Source organism: Cetorhinus maximus, chromosome 5 (assembly GCF_964194155.1).
Source record: "Cetorhinus maximus chromosome 5, sCetMax3.hap1.1, whole genome shotgun sequence".
NCBI lineage: Eukaryota > Metazoa > Chordata > Chondrichthyes > Lamniformes > Cetorhinidae > Cetorhinus > Cetorhinus maximus.
This window is the reverse complement of record NC_135883.1, coordinates 68964463-68983377: the sequence shown is the minus strand read 5'-3', so window position 1 is coordinate 68983377 and position 18915 is coordinate 68964463. Positions and strand designations below refer to the sequence as shown.

Below are 18915 nucleotides of genomic sequence, written 5' to 3'. Positions count from 1 at the left end.
GTACTTGTATAGTCACATCTTACTTATCCATTTTAAAGAGGTCCATGTCAAACCACTGCAAATAGAAAACAATTGTAAAATAAAACAAAATGATCTATATAGTAAAAGCAAAATACTGCGGATGCTGGAAACCTGAAACAAAAATAGAAAATGTTGGAAAAACTCAGCAGGTCTGACAGCATCTGCGGGGAGAGAAACAGAGTTAATGTTCTGAGTCCGTATGACCCTTCTTTAGAAGGGTCTGAAGAGGAGTCAGACGGACTCGAAACGTTAATGACCTATATGGTAATTGTTTTAAAACCTTCAGAGACATTGTTCATTGGCCTCATCCAAGGGCAGATCCAAAAGATGACTCTTCATCAGAACTCCAGAAACTGTTGGAAATACTGATCAGAAGAGTAATCAACCTGAAATGTTAACTCTGTTTCACTCTCCATAGATGCTGCCTGACCTGCTCAGCATTTTCTGTTTTTATTTCAGATTTCTAGCATCGGAAGTATTTTGCTCATCTTCCATAAGATTCAGGCCAGGTTCCAGGAATCAAACTGGACATCTTCAATAGGAAAATGGAAGTACCTACTCCCCCCATGACACTTCTGAGCTTCTGCAGAAAACATGAGCTAGAATGGCCAGCTGAACAACCGGCACTTGATTGGGAACTGAGAATGCAGGAGCCTGAAAGGCTACATAAGTGTTATGGGTCGAGGGAGGGAACAGAGAAGTCACTTCTGTTATCCTGTGAAACTAGGCTCTTGGTTTTTCAAATGGGCACTCTGCATTGTGCTTGGCAGCTTTCATTTTGTTCTGAAGCATGTCAGTATCTCCCTCTTTATTGCAAAGAAATAGCTGGGTATATTTCAAACAATTTATGTTCAGGTGTTTTCATGTTATTCAGGCACTCAACAACATATTCAAAAAGCAAAACCAAAAGTCACAGGCATACAACATAAAAATAAATCTGCATCTATCTAATTTGTATTACATTAACTAATGCACACACATTAAAACTTCCTAATCTAAGTGGCACATTTTTCTTTAATTTGCAATGCTACTTTCCAATATTTTGCCTTTCACTTCCTGGTTGTTTCCTCATGTTAGAGGAATAAATCATATTTTAAGCAAAAATAATACATTTGTTTTGAACATTTGCTGACGGATATTGAGTAGAGCATGTCCTTAACTATACCATCAGGAGGCCAAACCGACCCATTCATTTAGGTCTACATTTTCAGTGATCGAGACGTAAAAAATTTTAACCAATTTGGCTTTTCCCTTCTTCTCGGAATACTTCTATAACCTTATTGAGTGTAACTAAAGGTTCTGCTTTAGCGCAAGGAGATCATGAATTATTTTGTTATTATGATTGAGACCGTCCAGTCAGCTGCCTCTGCCACTTTCCTCCCTTCCCCAAACCCATCGGGCAGAACTTCCTGTAAGGCTCCCACCATCCCTAGCCCTGAACTTGCCTCTTTCTCTATTTTTTTTGTCTATCTCCTTCAAGCCTACTCTGAGCTTATCTTGTTCATGAGGCCTACCTCCTGCCCTCTGGACCCTATTCCTACTAAACGTCTGACCACCCATCATCCCTTCCTGGCTCCCATGTTAGCTGGCATTTTAACAATTCTCTCTCCTTAGGTTTTGTGCTGTCACCACTTCCCTCAGCCCTTCCACTGTCTCAAAGTTTTCAGATTGCCTACCTGACATCCAGTATTTGATGAGCAGAAATTTCTTCGATTTAAATATTGGGAAGGCTGAAGCCATTGTCATTAGTTACTGCCGCAAACTCCGTTCCCTTGCCATCGACTCCATTCCTCTGCCTGGCAACCCCAGTTTAATCTCGAGATAAGCTTTTTACCACATATCCACGCCATCACTAAGACCGCCTATTTTCACCTCTGTAACTTCACCCGACTCTGCTCCTGCCTCGTTATCTCCAAACTTGACTATTCCAACATACTCTTGGCTAGCTTTCTATATTCTACCTTCCGGAAATTTGAGAACATCCAAAACTCTGCTGCCCGTGTCTTAACCTACACCAAAATCCGTTCACTCATCACCCCATGTGCTCAATGACCTACATTGACTACAGTCAAGCAACATCTTGATTTTAAAATTCTTATCCCTGTTTTCAACTGCCACCACTGCCTGGACCTTCCCTATTCCTGTAATCTCCTCCAGCCCCACAATCCTCCAAGGAAACTACACTCCTCAAATTCTGATCTCTTGAGCACCCCTGATTTTGATCATCCCATCACTCCATCATTGAATATAAGAACATAAGAAATAGGAGGAGTAGGCCATTTGACCCCTCAAGCCGGCTCCATCATTCAATAAGATCGTGGCTGATCTGATTGTGGTATTAACTCCACTTTCCTGCCTGTCCCCATAACCCTCGACTCCCCTAGTCAATCAAAAATCTGTGCAACTCAGCCTTGAATATATTTAATGACCCAGGCTTTACTGCTCACTGAGGAAGAGAATTCCAAACACTTGCAACCCTCAGAGAAAATTCCTCCTTCTCTACCTTAAATGGGAAACCTCTTATTTTGAAACAGTGCCCCCTAGTTCTAGATTCCCCCACAAGGGGAAACATCCTCTCAACATCTACCCTGTCAAGCTCCCTCAGAATCTTTTATGTTTTAATAAGATCACCTCTAGGCTCAACCTTTCCTCATAAGACAACCCCTTCATCCCAGGAACCAGCCAAGTGAACCTTCTCTGAACTGCTTCCAATGCAAGTATGCCCCTCCTTCAGTACAGTGACCAAAACAGTACACAGTACTCTAGGTGTGGTCTCACCAATGCCCTACACAGTTGTAGCAAGACTTTGCTACTTTTATACTCCATCCCCTTTGCAATAAAAGCCAACATTCCATTTGCTTTTCTAATTACTTGCTGTACCTGCATTCTGACTTTTTCTGATTCATGTACAAGGAATCCCAGGTCCCTCTGTACCCCAGAGTTCTGCAGTCTCTCTCCATTTAAATAATAATCTGCTTTGCTATTATTCCTGCCAAAGTGGGACAACCTCACATTTTCCCACATTATATTCCATCTGCCAAATTTTTCAGCCACTACCTTAAACCATTTATATCCCTTTGCAGACTCTTTGTAGCCACCTCAACTTGCTTTCCTGCCTATCTTTATATCATCAGCAAATTTGGTTACCATACATTCAGTTCCTTCATCCAAGTCATTAATATAGATTGTAAATAGTTGAAGCCCCAGCACTGATCCCTGTGGCACTCTACCTGTTACAGTTTGCTACCCTGAAAATGACCCACTCATCCAGACTCTCTATTTCCTGTTAGGCAATTCTCTATCCATACTAATATATAAACCCCAACACCATAAGCTCTTATCTTGTGTAGTAACCTTTTATGTGGCATCTTATCCAATCCCTTTTAAAACTATTTCTACTGGTTCCTCTTTATCCACCCTGCTAGTTCCATCTCCAAAAAACCCTAATGAATTTGTCAATCATAATCTCCTTTTCCAAAAACCACGTTGCCTGATTGTATTATAATATTCTAAATGTCCTGGTACTACCTCTTCAATAATGGACTCTAGCATTTTCCCACTGGCAGGTGTTAGGTTAATTGGCCTACAATTTTCTGCTTTCTATCTCCCTCCTTTCTTGGTGTTACATTTGTACTTTTCCAATCCACTGGGGCCTTTCCATGTTGGAATGTTGGAAAATTACAACCAATGCATCCAGTATCTCTGCAGTCACTTCTTTTAAGTCCCTGGGATGCAGGCCATTAGGTCCAAATACTTGCCAGCCTCAAGTCCCAGAAGTATTCACATTATTTTTTCTCTAGTGGTAGTTTTAAGTTCCTCCCTTCTTTTTGCCTCTTGATATTATACCATTTTTTGGGATGCTTTTATGTCTTCTGCTGTGAAGACAAATACAAAATCCTCATGCAAAGCCTCTGCCATTTTCTCATTTGCAATTACTAATTCCCCTGTCTCACCCTCTAAGGGGCCAATGCTCACTTTAGCTACTATTTTCCTGCTTATCTACTTGTAAAAGCTTTTACTGTCTATTTTTATATTTCTTGCTAGTTTTCTCTCATACTCAAATTTCTCCCTCTTTATTAAGTCATCCTTTGCTGTTTCTAGAACTTTCCCAATCTTCTGACCTACCACTAATTTTTGCAGCTTATACACCTTTTCTTTCAATTTGGTACCACCCTTAACTTTCTTAGTTCGCCAGGGATGGTGTATCCTTCCCATATAGCCTTTATTCCTCAATGGAATATATCATTGTTGAAAGTTATGAAATATCTCCTTAAATGCCTGCCACTGCCTCTCTACTGTCTTACCTTTAAACCTATTAACCCAGTCCACTTCAGTCAGATCTGTCTTCACACCCTTGTAATTGTCTTTATTTTAGTTTAACACACTAGTTATGAACCCACAATTATCACTCTCAAACTGAATGTAAAATTCTATTATGTTATGATCCCTCTTCCCTACAGGGTCCTTTACAATGAGGTTTTTAATTAATCTTCTCTCATTACACATTACCAGGGCCAAAATAGCCTGGTCCCTGGTAGGTTCCAGAATGTATTGTGCTTAAGAAACTGTCCCAAATACATTCCATGAACTCAGGCTACCTTTGCCAATTTGATGTGTTCGATCAATGTTAAGAAGTGAAGTCACGCATGATTACTGCGGTACCTTTCTTGCAAGCCCCCGTTATTTCTTGGTGTATACTCTGTCCTACTTTGTAGCTACTATAAGGGGGCGTATACACTACTCCCTGCAATAACTTATTTTCTTCGCTATTTCTTATCTCCACCCAAACTGATTCTACATCTTGATCTTCTGAACCAAGTTCATTTCTCACTATTGTACTGATCTCACCCTTTATTAAGAACTACTCCACCTCCTTTTCCTTTCCTCCTGTCCTTCCAAAATGTCAAATGCCCTTGAATATTCAAGTACCAGCCTTGGTCACCTTACAAACACGTCTCTGTAAAGACTATCATAATCATACTCATTTATTTCCATTTATGCTATCAATTCATCCATGCTGCGAGAGCATGCTGATAAAGAGAAATTGGTGACTGTGTTTTCAACGCCTAGACCTAAGCTCCTGAATCACATCCCTAAAGCTCTCAGCCTCTCCACTTTGCTTTTCTCCTTTAAGATATTCCTTAAAGCCTATCTCTTTGACCAAGCTTTTGGTTGTATGCCCTAATATCTTTTTATGCGGCCCAGTGTCACATTATGTTTTGTAAGGCCTAGTTGAAGCACCTTGGGACATTTTATTACATTGAAAACAGTCACACAAGTTATCCTTGTTGCTTAAACAGTACAATAAGTTCTCACTATAAGACCTTTTTTTGATTTACGTCGCCATTTTAGATTTTATGTTGTCTGCGATAAGTTTGAGCCAATCAGGCGTTCCGTATACTTTATATAGAAACATAGTGTGAAAACTTACCCCTTGCTCATCGAGTTTCAGCAGCTGTTCCAATACTTTGGGAGAGTTTGAAGCCACCCTAAGGCACTGGATATTCACCTCAGGAATCACATACTCCAGCACCTCCTTCATAGGCAAACCTCGAGCTGTACCATGTCGAGCTGTGGACGGCACGGCATCTTCTAGCACTGCTCCTCTGAGAGTGAAAAGCTGAAACAGGAGGGAAAAAAGTGTTTCAAGTTAAGAATTAAATCTTTTTCTGACTATACAAACATTAAATTAATATGCACCGCTTTGTGAAATTAATCAATGCAATTCACTTAGCAAATTTAAAACTTAAATCAACACTGGCTTTTTTTATTCATTCGTTTACAGGATTTTTTAAAAATTCTTTCACAGGATGTGGGCTTTGCTGGCTCGCCCAGCATTTATTTCCCATCCCTAGTTGCCCTTGAGAAGGTGGTGGTGAGCTGCCTTCTTGAACCGCTGCAGTCCATGTGGTTTAGGTACACTCACAGTGCTGTTAGGAAGGGAGTTCCAGGATTTTGGCCCAGTGACAGTGAAGGAACGGCGATATATTTCCAAGTCAGGATGGTGAATGACTTGGAGGGGAAGTTCCAGGTGGTGGTGTTCCCATCTATCTGCTGCCCTTGTCCTTCTAGATGGTAGTGGTCGTGGGTTAGAAAGGCGCTGTCTAAGGAGCCTTGGTGTATCTTGTAGATGGTACACATTGCTGCTACTGTGCATTGGTGGTGGAGGGAGTGAATGTTTGTGGATATGGTGCCAATCAAGCAGGCTGCTTTATCCTGGAGAGTGTCAAGCTTCTTGGGTGTTCTGGGAGCTGCACTCATCCAGGCAAATGGGGGAGTATTCCATCACACTCATGATTTGTAGGTTGTAGGTCGTAGACAGGCTTTGGGGAGTCAGATGGTGGGTTACTCGTCGCAGGATTCCTAGCCTCTGACCTGCTCTTGTAGCTACAGTATTTATATGGTTAGTCCAGTTCAGTTTCTGGTCAATGGTAACCCCAGCATGTTGATATTAGGGAATTCAGTGATGGTAATGCCATTGAACGTCAAGGGGCAATGATTAGGTTCTCTCTTGTTGGAGATGGTCATTGCCTGGTACTTGTGTGGCACAAATGTTACTTGCCACTTGTCAGCCCAAGCCTGGATATTGTCCAGGTCTTGCTGCATTTGGACATGGGCTGCTTCAGCGTGAGGAGTCACGAATGGTGCTGAGCATTGTGCAATCATCAGTGAGCATCCCCACTTCTGACCTTATGATGGAAGGAAGGTCATTGATGAAGCAGCTGAAGATGGTTGGGCCGAGAACTCTACCCTGAGGAACTCCTGCAGTGATGTCCTGGAGCTGAGATGACTGACCACCAACAACAACCACACTCATCTTCCTTTGTTCTAGGTATGACTCCAACCAGTGGAGAGTTTTCCCCGATTCCTATTGACTCCAGATCTGTTAGGGCTCCTTGATGACACGGTCAAATGAAGCCTTGATGTCAAGTGCAGTCACTCTCACCTCACCTCGGGAGTTCAGCTTTTCTGTCCATGTTTGAACCAAGGCTGTGATGAGGACAGGAGCTGAGTGGGCCTGGCAGAACCCAAACTAGGCGTCAGTGAGCAGGTTATTGCTAAACAAGTACCGCTTGATAGCACTGTTGATGACCCCTTCCATTACTTTACTGATGATCAAGAGTAGACTGATGGGGCGGTAATTGGCCGGGTTGGATTTGTCCTGTTTTTTGTGTACAGGACATACCTGGGCAATTTTCCACATAGCTAGGTAGATGCCAGTGTTGTAGCTGTGATGCTGGGGACATCTGGAGGAGGCCAAAATGGATCGTGCACTCAGCACTGGAACAGCTTGGCTAGGGGCACGGCAAGTTCTGGAGCACAAGTACTATTGCCGGAATATTGTCAGGGTCATAGCCTTTGCACTATCCAGTGCCTTCAGCCGTTTCTTGATACCATGTGGAGTGAATCGAATTGGCTGAAGACTGGCATCTGTGATGCTGGGGACCTCTGGAGGGGGCCGAAATGGGTCATCCGCTAGGCACTTCTGACTGAAGATTGTTGCAAATGCTTCAGCCATCTCTTTTGCACTTCCACCACCTGGAAATTCCCCTCCATCATTGAGGATGGGGATATTTGTGGAGCCGCCTCCTCCAGTAAGCTGTTTAATTGATGTGGCTATCGATGGCTAGGCCAGCGTTTATTATCCACTTCTATACTATCACTTGGTTCAATTTTCTACAGTAAATAGTTTGCAAAGGGCAAATTTAATTCATTTTAACAAAATAGCTTTGCTCATAATAGTAAACCTGATACAGCATGGAAAACATACATTTGCAGCATGAATTACATTAACAAACAAACTTTTCCTCACTTCAAAAACAGGTATTGTTGAAAATTTGAACGAAAATGAACAATACTGATTTTTAAAAAAAATTTGTTCATGGGATGTGGGCATCGCTGGCTGGGCCAGCATTTATTGCCCATGAAAAGTGATTGGCTTGCTAGGCATTTCAGAGTCAACCGCATTGCTGTGGGTCTGGAGTCACATGTAGGCCAGACCAGGTAAGGACAGCTGGTTTCCTTCCCTAAAGGACATTAGTGAATCAGATGGGTTTTTTCAACAGTTGACAATGGTTTCATGGTCATCATTAGACTTTTAATTCCAGATTTTTTTATTGGATTCAAATTTCACCACCTGCCATCACGGGATTCGAGCCTGGATCGCCAGAGAATTACCCTGGGTCTCTGCAGTACTAGTCCAGTGACAATACCACTGCACCACCGCCTCCCCATATGCTAATACTAATAATCCTTCACTGTCACTGGGTCAAAATCCTGGAACCCCTTTCCAAACAGCACTGTGGGTGTACCTACACCACATTGGCTGCAGCAATTCAAGAACATGGTTTACCAGCACCTTCTCAAGGGCAATTAGAGATGGGCAATAAATGTTGGCCTAGCCAGTGATGCCCACATCTTGAGAAAGAATTTAAAAAATCAGAGCGTATTGTGACAGAGTGCTGGAGTAGCATTCTCCAGCTGAGTTTTTTTTGGCCTTTTCTACACCTCTCCCCATTATAACCCAGAGCATAGATGGAGGACTATCATCTAAAAACTGACTTTCTGCTAGTGGGATCCGAGATAAATCCCATTGCTACATGTTCTCCGTTGGAGCAGTCCCAAACTAATCGAACTGCCCCAAACTCTCTGCTGGAACAATCCCAAAACTAATCCCATTCCCATATGCTCTCTGCTGGAGCAATCCCGAAACCAATCCCACTGCCATATGTTCTCTGCTAGAACAATCCCAGACTAATTTGCACTGCCCTGTGCTCTCTGTTAAAGCAGTTCCAGACTAATCCTAATACAGGTGCTGTCTCCTGGAGGAATCCCAGAGTAATCTCACTACCCCATGCTCTTACTAGAGCAATCCTAGACTAATCCTGCTACCAGGTGCTCTCTGCTGGAGAAACACCAGACTAATCTCACTATCTGGTGTTAATGACTGGTTGATTATGCTGTTAAAGATATACAGGTGACAGGCATTGCTTGATTAAGGACTGAGAGCACATATAAAGAAACTCTGCTGGGACACTTGGTTAGCAGTTAGGAGGCAGACTTTACTGCTGCATCCTGTGAATAAACCTATCAAGGAAAAGATCTGTGTCTTGTTTCGTACTTCACCATCTGGCTTGCATCCATTTAACATCTGGCTCTCTGGGGGAGCAATCCCAGACTAATTCCACTGGCTGGTGCTCTGTCATTATATTTCAGTATCTTCCTTTGTTCCAAATCTTTGCTTACTCTTCCCTTAAAAGATGCAATGCTCTCTGCCTCAACTACTCCCCATACAAAAGCATTCCATGCTCGAACAAGGCAAGGACATTTCTGCTAACTTCTCTCTCCAGTCTCTTAGCGGCAGTTAAATACAGGTAGAACTTTGTCACTGACGTCCTCTTCATTCTACTTCACGACCGTTCACCTCCCTCTTTTCCTCCCCTCCTGATTTATAATTTATTTATTTTTAAACTGAGTAACTTTTACCATTTTGGTTTAGTCCTTACAGGTTCTGTCAGTTTTACTATTTCAGTAGATAGCATAAGAAATTAATGGAGGGTGACTAATGCTTTCAAATGAATAACCATGAAAATAAAATCATAGCAGGCAGTACTAGAGAGACACGGGGGCAGAAACCAGTCTGAGCATGGAGTTGAAAAAAATCACAAGGGCAATAGGGAAGCAGGGATGGGGATGCGTGGTCGGAAGATCTAAGAACGTGAGAACATAAGAAATAAGAGCAGACTCTTCAAGTCTGTCCCGTCATTCAAGAAAATTATGGATGACCTTCTGCTTCAGCTACACCTTTCCATTCTATCCTCATATCCTGCAATTCCCTGAGCATCCAAAACTCTATTGATCTCAGATTTAAATGTACTCAACAACTGAGCATCTACACCTCTCTGGAGTAGGTTCACAACCCTTTTAGTGAAGACATTTCTCATCTGTTTTAAATGGCTAACCCCTTATTTTGACTCTCCGGGCAGACTCCCCCAGCATCTGACCTGTCAAGCCCCTGAGGAATTTTATATGTTTCAATGAGGTCACTTCTCATTCTACTAAACTTTAGGGAAGAAAGGCTCACCACTCAATCTCTCGTCATAGGACAAGCTACTCATTCCAGGATCTAAATGTAAAAAAGTGTCATTTATTTGGGATTTGCATTTTAGATTTCAATCGCTTCATTTAAAATAAATCGTACAGGAATGCTACACAAGGTCCAGAAGGATTTCTATAGAGGATGAAAAAAAAAATCCCAAACCAATCTGCATTTATATAGGACCTTTAACATATTAAAGCATGATAAGACGCTTCACAGACAAGATTTGACACCAAGTCACATAAGGAGATATTGGGGTAGACAACCAACAACTTGGTCAAAGGCATAGGACAGAATCATCCCAGATTTGCACTAAGTGCAGTAGCAGGCAGGAAAAAGAACGTTTTACTTGGCTGATCCGGGAAGTAGAGACCTGCCCATGAGCCCCCCTAAAAGTGATGTGGTGTTGTCTGCAAAGCCTGGTGCTGATGACTGCGAGTGCTGCCTGAAGCAAGGTAGGCAAACAAACCTCGAAAACACAAGCGAAGTGCAGCTCGCCAGGTGCACACCCTTTATGTATAGTTGTGAAACACATCGGCTGCCTTGCTTGGATGATCCAGTGTGGGATGATGATTCCGGCGAGCTGGGCTTGTAATGATATGCTGATGTATTTCAATGAAGATCCTAATGGTCAACGGTGGGAAATGCGGCCCGCCATCAAGAGGCAGAGCAGATGATTGTAAACTGGTTTCATGACGCTATGAAACCAATTTTTGACCTTCTTGGAATATTGTCCGCTCACACCATCAAACATGCCTACCGCCAACGGGCACAGAAAATTCTGCCCATAGATTTCAAGGACATCATAAAGGAGACATGGAGAAAGAGAGGCAGAGGGGTTTAGGGAGGTAATTAGAGCTTATTGCCTAGGCACCTGAAGGCACTAGTGGAATGATCAAAAATCAGGGATGTACAAAAGATCAGAATTGGGGGAACACAGATCTAAAGGTTGGAAGGCTGAAGGAGGTAACAGAGATAGGAAGGGGAGAGGCCACTAAGGAATTTGAAAACCAGGATGAGAATTTTAAAATGAGCGTGTTGCTTACCCAGGAGACAATGTAGGTCAGTGAGCACAGGGTGCTGGGTGAACAGGGCTTGGTGCAGATAAGGTTGCAGATAACAGAGTTCTGGATGGCCTCAAGTTAACACGAGGGTAGAATGTGGGAGCCTGGTCAGAAGTGCATTGGAATGGTTCAATCTAGAGGGAACAAAGGCTTGAATGAGGGCGTCAGCAGCAGATTAGCTGAGGCAGGGGCGGAACTTGGAGGTGCTATGGAGATGAAAGTAGGTGGTCTTAGTGATGGCACGGATATTTGGTTGAAAGCTCATCTTGGGGTCAAATATGACACTAAGGTTGTGAACAGTCTGGTTCTACCTCAGGCAGTTACTAGGGAGAGAAGTGATGTCGGTTTCTAGGGCAAAACATTTGTAGTGGGGATCAAAGGCAATAGCATTGGCATTCCTAATATTCAACTGGAAGAAATTTCTGCTCATCCAGTACTGGATGTCGAAAAGCTGCCTGATGGTTTAGTAACAGTGGAAAGGTTGAGAGGGGTGTTGGTGAGGTAGAGCTGGGTGTTCTCAGCATACTTGTGAACACTGGTGCTACATTTATCACACTGCCAAATGATCTTAGTGTAGGTTTAGATCAGCTATGGAAAAGGACAAGGAGCAATCTACAGTAAAAATACTTAATTGAAGAGGGTATTTAATGGGTTTAGAATGTACCTTTCCTGGGTAAAATGGAATGAAAGATTAGCAGGCAAAACTGTAATGGTAACGAGCTGCCTTTAAAGACGAGCTGGTTCAGGTACAGTTGAGGTACATTCCCATGAGGGGGAAAGGTAGACATCTATGAATGATGAAAGAGATAGAGAGTAAGATGAAGCAGTAACAAGAGGGCATATGACAGATGTTAGGTTGATAATACAACTAAGAACCAGGCTGACTATAGAAAGTTCAGAGGGACATTGAAAAGGCAAAGAGAGAGTACGAGAAGAGACTGACATCTAAAATACAGAGGAATCCAAAAGTCTTCTATAGGCACATAAATAGTAAAAGGTTAGTAAGATGAAGGGTGGGATGATGAGGGACCATAAAGGGTATTTATGCATGGATGCAGAGGGTATGGCTTAAGATGTTAAATAAGTACTTTGCACCTGTTTCCTAGGAAAGAAGCTTCTGCCAAAATCATAGTGAAGGAGGAGGTAGTTGAGGCACTGGATGGGATAAAAATTAATTAAGAGGTGGCATTAGAAAGGCTGGTTGTACTTCAAGTTGATAAGTTACCAGGAGCAGATGCATGCATCCAAAGATGCTGAGGAAAGTAAGGGCAGAAATTGCGAGGGTACTGGCCATAATTTTCCAGTCCCCCTAGCTCATCCAGTTCCAGAGAATGGTAATAGCGATAAGAAATTTAAGTTATGAGCATAGATTGGAGGATCTGGGGTTGTTCCCCTTAGAGAAGAGAAAGTAGAGGAGATTTAATAGAGGTGTTCAACATCACGAGGGGTCTAAACAGAGTATATAGAGAGAAACGGTTCCCTTTGGCAGATGTATTGAGAACCAGGGGGGCAGATTTAAGGTGATAGGTAAAAGAACCAAAGGCAACATGAGAAAACATTTTTTAATGTAGCAAATGATTACGAATGTACTGACAGGGTGGTGGAGGCAGACTCAAGTGTGGCTTTTTTTTAATGGAATTGGATAAGCGCCTGAAGATGAAACTTTTGCAGGGTTACAGGAAAAGCGGGGGAATGGGACAAGCTGAACTGCTCTTGCAGAGTACTGGAGTGGATTTGGAACTCCCTCCCTAACAGCTCTGTGGATGTACCTACACCGCAAGGACTGCAGCGGTTCAAGGCAGCAGCTCACCAGCACCTTCTCAAGGGCAACTGGGGATGGGCAATCAATGCTGGCCTAGCCAGTGACACCCACATCTCATGAACGAATAAAAAAAAACATTTGACCAACTGATTGTCCTCTTTCTCTGCTGTAACCATTCTATGATTCTATGGGGTTGCATGCAGATGAGAAATAAGAGGGGGCTGAAGGTAGATCCTTGGAGGATATCAGAGGTAATGGCAGTGGAACTGGAAGAGTTAAAACACTTTGCTGGTGCTCCAAACTGCAGTTGCTTACTCTGGATCAAACCAGAGAATACTTGATGCTGATACTGGGTTGGGGTGGGGGGTGGTGGCAGGGAGAGGTTGCCCTGCCAGTACTCTGGTTCCCTCAAGAGGTAGTCTGGCATGTGCACAATGATTGGGACATTTTGCTATTTTCAATCATCGAAATTTATATGTGGTTGTTCTCAGCTTAATCATCTGACTCTATGTTACTGAATAGAACTTGCTACTCATCCAGGGGTCGGTCTGCTGCCAGAGAATGGCTAGGGGGATTTGTTCACCTCAGGAAATCTAGAACACACCAGGATCTCCTTGCATAGGAATGCAGGAACAGGGACTGGCCATTCAGCCCCTTTAACCTGGTCTGCCATTCAATGAGCTCATATTTGATCTATATCCTAACACTATTTGCCAGCTTGGCTCCATATCTCTTAAAATCTATCCATCGCAGGTTTAAAATTATTAATTAAGCCAGCAGCTACTGTTTTTGTGTGATAGTGTGTTCTTCACTTTTGTCACCTTTTGCATTCTTCTGATTGGTCCTACTATGATTTAAAAGTTATGCTCCCTGGTTCTACATCCTCACCAGCGGAAAATGTTCTCTCTCGATTTACCCTATCAATTCCTTTCAAAATCCTAAAAAAAACTCAATCAAATCACTTAATTTTCTATATTTCATGGAATACAAGCCTAGTTTATATCATCTCTCCTCATAATTTAACCCTTGGGGCCCTTGTAAAATTCTGGTGAATTTGCACTTCCTCCAAGGCCACTATTTCTGAAGTGTGGTGCCCAGAGTTGTGCAGGTCTCTTGGCAGAATGATAGAGGCATAAGTCACAATTGGTGCAAATGAAATGACGAGAAGGGTCATTTTGATACTCTTCCGTGACACAAATCTATCCATCTCAGTCTAGATTATTTCAATTAACCCTGAGCATCCACAGTCTTTTTTTTTTGAAGGAGAGGGGGCAGGGGAGGGAAAGAGTTCTAGATTTCCACTAAGATAAAAGCAAAATACTGCAGATGTTGGATATCTGAAACAAAAATAGAAAATGCTGGAAAATTTCTGCTCTGAGGAAGGGTCATCTGGACTCGAAACATTAACTCTGTTTCTCTTTCCACAGATGCTGCCAGACCTGAGTTTTTGCAGCATTTTCTGTTTTTGTTCCAGATTTCCACCATTGCTTAAAAAAATGCTTCCCAATTTCATTCCCAAATGGTCAAGGGCTCAAACACAGACTAAAATATAGCCTCAGTTTCTCTTCCCCAACATTTTTCTCACATTCACAGCTAGTACATAAACAGATCTAGCCCTTTTTGAATCAAAACCCGAGAACTTATTCTCTTCCATGTAACAGTTAACTTCTAATAGCTGTGAATCATTTATTGAAAAATATGCAGGATGCCAATCATGTTCTCCTGTCATTTCAGAAGATGGAAAAATAACAGTTGCACACATTTATTTACAGGTGAAAGAATATACAGAAGCAATAAGACATAGCAACAAAATAATACAACATAATATAACACAATATTTAAATATTTGCATTGGTTTGAGTGTTTAAAAAAAGAAAGACAAAAGTCCAAGATCACTGCACAATTACGCTGAATAAACTTGGGAGCATAATAATGGATATTATTTTTCTTAGAAGTCTATACTGGCACATAATTACAGGAAGGACGTAATAGCTCTGGAAAGAGTGCAGAGGAGGTTTACAAGAATGTTGCCAGGGTTAGAAAAGTGTAGCTACGAGGAGAGATTGGATAGGTTGGGGTTATTTTCCTTAGAACAAAGAAGGCTGAGAGGTGACTTGATTGAGGTGTACAAAATTATGAGGGGAATAGATAGAGTGGACAGGATAAAATTGTTTCCCTTGGTGGAGAATTCTAGAACCAGGGGACATAGATTCAAGATAAGTGACAGAAGGTGTAGGGGGGACATGAGGAAGAACTTTTTTATGCAGAGGGTAGTGGGTGTCTGGAATTCGCTGTCCAAGTCGGTGCTAGAGGCAGAAACTCTAAACTCTTTTAAAAAGCACCTGGATCTGCACCTTAAGTGCTGTAAGCTGCAGAGCTATGGGCCGGGTGCAGGAAGGTGGGATTAGAAAGGGCACCTGGGTGTCCTCGGGCTGGCATGGACAAGATGGGCCAAATGGCCTCCTTCTGTGCTGTAACTTTTCTATGGTTCTATAATTGCGGTTCAGCATATATAGAACCAAAGACCCAGGAAGCTATCAGAATTATATGCGTGACTATTTTTAATATAAAACCAGGGTTTTGAAAATGTGTTCCTAACTGCACATTATAACAAACAAGTCAATAGAATTCAGCAAATAAGTGTCTTTTCAAAGCTTTCTCAGCTTGCCAATTGCATTGGGTCTCAAAACCAGGAATTAGGAAATACTCTTCATTGTATAATGAGGGGTGCAAATAACAGATTTTATTAGATCAGAAGAGCTATCTCATCATGAGTGAGATATGGTGACTCCGAGCAACAAAGAATCTTTTTTGAGAGTGATGGAATACTCCCCACTTGCTGGATGAATGCAGCTCCAGTAACACTCGAGAAGCTTGACGCCATCCAGAACAAAGTATGTTGCTTGATTGGCACCCATCCTCCATAATAAACATTCACTCCCTACATCACTGGCACTCAGTGGCAGCTCTGTGTACCATCTACAAAGTACACTGCTGCAATATGCTAAGGCTCTTTTGACAGCACCTTCTAAATCTACAACCTCTACCACCTAGAAGAACAAGGGCAGCAGGTGCATGGGAACACCACCAGCTCAAGTTCCCCTCCAAGTCACATTATCCTGACATAGAAATATAGTGCCATTTCTTCACTGTCTCAAAGTCACTGTCAATATCCTGAAATTCCCTCCTTAACAGCATTGTGGGTGTTCCTACAGCAAAGGGGCTGCAGCGGTTCAGGAAGGCAGCTCATCACCATCTTCTCTAGGGCAGTTAGAAATGAACATAGCCTTGCCAGCTATGACCACAGCCCATGAATGAACATTAAAAAAAACTCCACTTGAGAATCCATCATCACTTGACATCTCTAAACATACAGAAACATAAAATATTACACAACCTTAAGACAAAAACTTTGGTGTGGCATTTCTGCTCAAATTTTTGTCAGCAGAATTCAATCAAAATTGGTGTAACCAGCACACAAGATGGTATAATTTTAAATGCAAAATATGTTCAGAGCATAGAATCACCATGGTCATTTCTGTTGGTTTTAAACACACTGTGATGGAAACAGATGCTGCTCACAAAACTGGCCATTCCCCAGGGTGAATTAAACAACACTGGGAGCTTCCACTAACTGTGCTGGAAATTTTGGGTCAGGGACATGAATAGATATGTTTTAAAAGATTCTGAATTATTTTTTAAAATTTTACTACAGGACTGACTATTTTACCCCAATCTTACTGTAAAATAGTTTTGCATGTTTTTTAAGAAGTCATTTTCAGTAATTTAAATTCAGGTTATTCACAGGTAGTGGACTGACACTGATTTAAAATGTTCTTTTTTTTGTGAAAAACCCCTTTTAAGTTGTATGAATCAAATTTTACCAAGTTACCACTCATAAATATATTAAGGAATAGTTTTTAAAGCAAAACATATTTTTTTTTAAAAAAAAAAAAATATGTTTTAAAACACTGCTAGGTTGTACTAGTTCACGGCAGATTCTGTGTTCAGGAAAGAAAAATATTTTAAAACTGGTACAGTTTTTGATGCAACTTGTGCCATAGTTACCAACTGTGCCCAAAGCAGAACCTCAATCATCAATGCCTCCTTCTGATAAACTCGGAAAGAAAACTTTCATTGTATGCTCATTCCTCCCACATACAACTTTTTTTTTTTTGCCTCTTCAATTAGATTCAGCATTCATCACTGAAATTGCAGGACACTCAGTACAAAGGAACTACCAGAATATCTTGCAAGCACCTCTACACTTTGAACATTTGTAGGATAAAATCTGGATATGCCTTTCAGTCTTCTGCATAAAGGAGAATTAGCCACATTTTGGCCCCAAAGGACATCCTCGTCTTAAAGAGCACATCAATTTGATCTATATATGACTAATATGACTCCTCAATCAGCCAAATACAACAATGAAGATTCAGAGAAGCTAATGGCCATCCTTTTCCAATGTTGGAGTGGACTCAACTCAGTTGCAAGCTCTGGAACATGATTGTCCATCTTGCTCCACAATAGATGTGGGGTAACTGACTATCCATACTGGCAATGTTTATAAATAAGTTAAATTAAATTACGTTAAGTTCGAAATCAATTGCAACCTTTTGCTGTATCTAACCAGTGCAAGTGGACCCCACCACAAAGGGCTAACCAAAAGAACTGAGCTAGATATTCAATGAATAAAATCCAATCTCAATTTTTTTTAAACTGTAATGTCAACTTAGCTCAGTGGCAGCACTGCCACTTTAGCATTAACAAAATATAATACATATTCAAATATTTCTTCAAAACAGTAATTTGCAGAATTACACACTTTACGCACACATAAAAAATGTCATCCCAGCTTTAACAGAGGCTTAGAAGGATTAACTAAGACTACTGTCTTCAATGTCAATGATGTAAGCACAAAAGCAAGTTACATGGTTAGTTGGTTATTTTCCTAACTGATGCACATATGCAATGAGAGAAAAAACACCAGCTGATTTATTTGTAAAAGGCACCAGAAGCTTTCAAGAAAAAATACTTTCATGGAGTAAAACACAAGTGTATTTGTTTGGAGAATCAGTGCCCTGACCTTCACTTTGATGAGAACAAAATTCATTGAGAGTGGGGGCTGTGGGCCATGGAATATGGAAACTTAGCAGGAAAAACTAACTTTTTTAGCTTGTCTCCAGAGACTAATTTATGGGACTGACAGATTATTGCTGAATAGGAATCTTGCTATCATTATTCATGCAGAAAATGTTTTGGTTAATTAAAAATCTTTTGATCACAGGAACAAGCATTGCTAAGTCAAATTAACTGATTTCTTTAGGACATCTTTAGTACAGAATACTAACTGTGTTACAAAGCTACTAAAATAGTGTTGACTAACACAGCGTAATGTTAAAGTACCGGCACTCGTGGCTACAGGAGCTAAATCCAAAACCCAGTCAGGATTCTGATTTGCAATGCAGTTTCCTATATGAGGTAAGTTTGTCAGTCTTTACTCTGCTCTCTAGGGAAGAAGGAAAAGTACAGAATTCAATTCCTTCAAATGTGGATTAAGACGGAAGGAAGGGAATAATAAGACCTTCACTAGGGTAACGATTTAGAATTCTGGTCAAGTTCCAAGCGAATGCAGGGCAGCTAGACTATGACAGTGAAAAGATTAATCAGTCAAAACCAGGTACCTCATACTGTGCATCAATGTTAGTTCCAATTCATAAGGAGCTGCAGCAAGCAACTGTACTGGGTAGGGCTGGTGATCAAGCTGTAGATTAAGACGTAATTTGTATGTTGGCTGAAGATCTAGATACTTTTCTTATCATCAGATCTGGTAACGGGATGGTCAAAAGTAGCTGTGTTGTCCCCAGGACTGAGCATATTTCAAACTCATGATAGCAGGGATTTTTTTTTTATCACTTGGATATACGCTTCATGGAAGAACTGAAACTTGAAGTGTCCTTTGAAATTGG

At 41.5% G+C, this 18915-nt stretch overlaps 1 protein-coding gene across 4 annotated transcripts in view; it reads right to left on the bottom strand.

Moving 5' to 3' along the window:
- The window catches only part of LOC144680703 (signal-induced proliferation-associated 1-like protein 2), a 637588-nt gene that overhangs the window by 393811 nt on the left and 224862 nt on the right, over positions 1-18915 (bottom strand). For all 4 annotated transcript variants that reach the window (XM_078541960.1, XM_078541959.1, XM_078541961.1 and 1 more), the window contains exon 5: positions 5453-5641. In XM_078541960.1, the coding sequence (XP_078398086.1) occupies positions 5453-5641 (189 nt within the window). The remainder of the gene's footprint in view (positions 1-5452; positions 5642-18915) is intronic.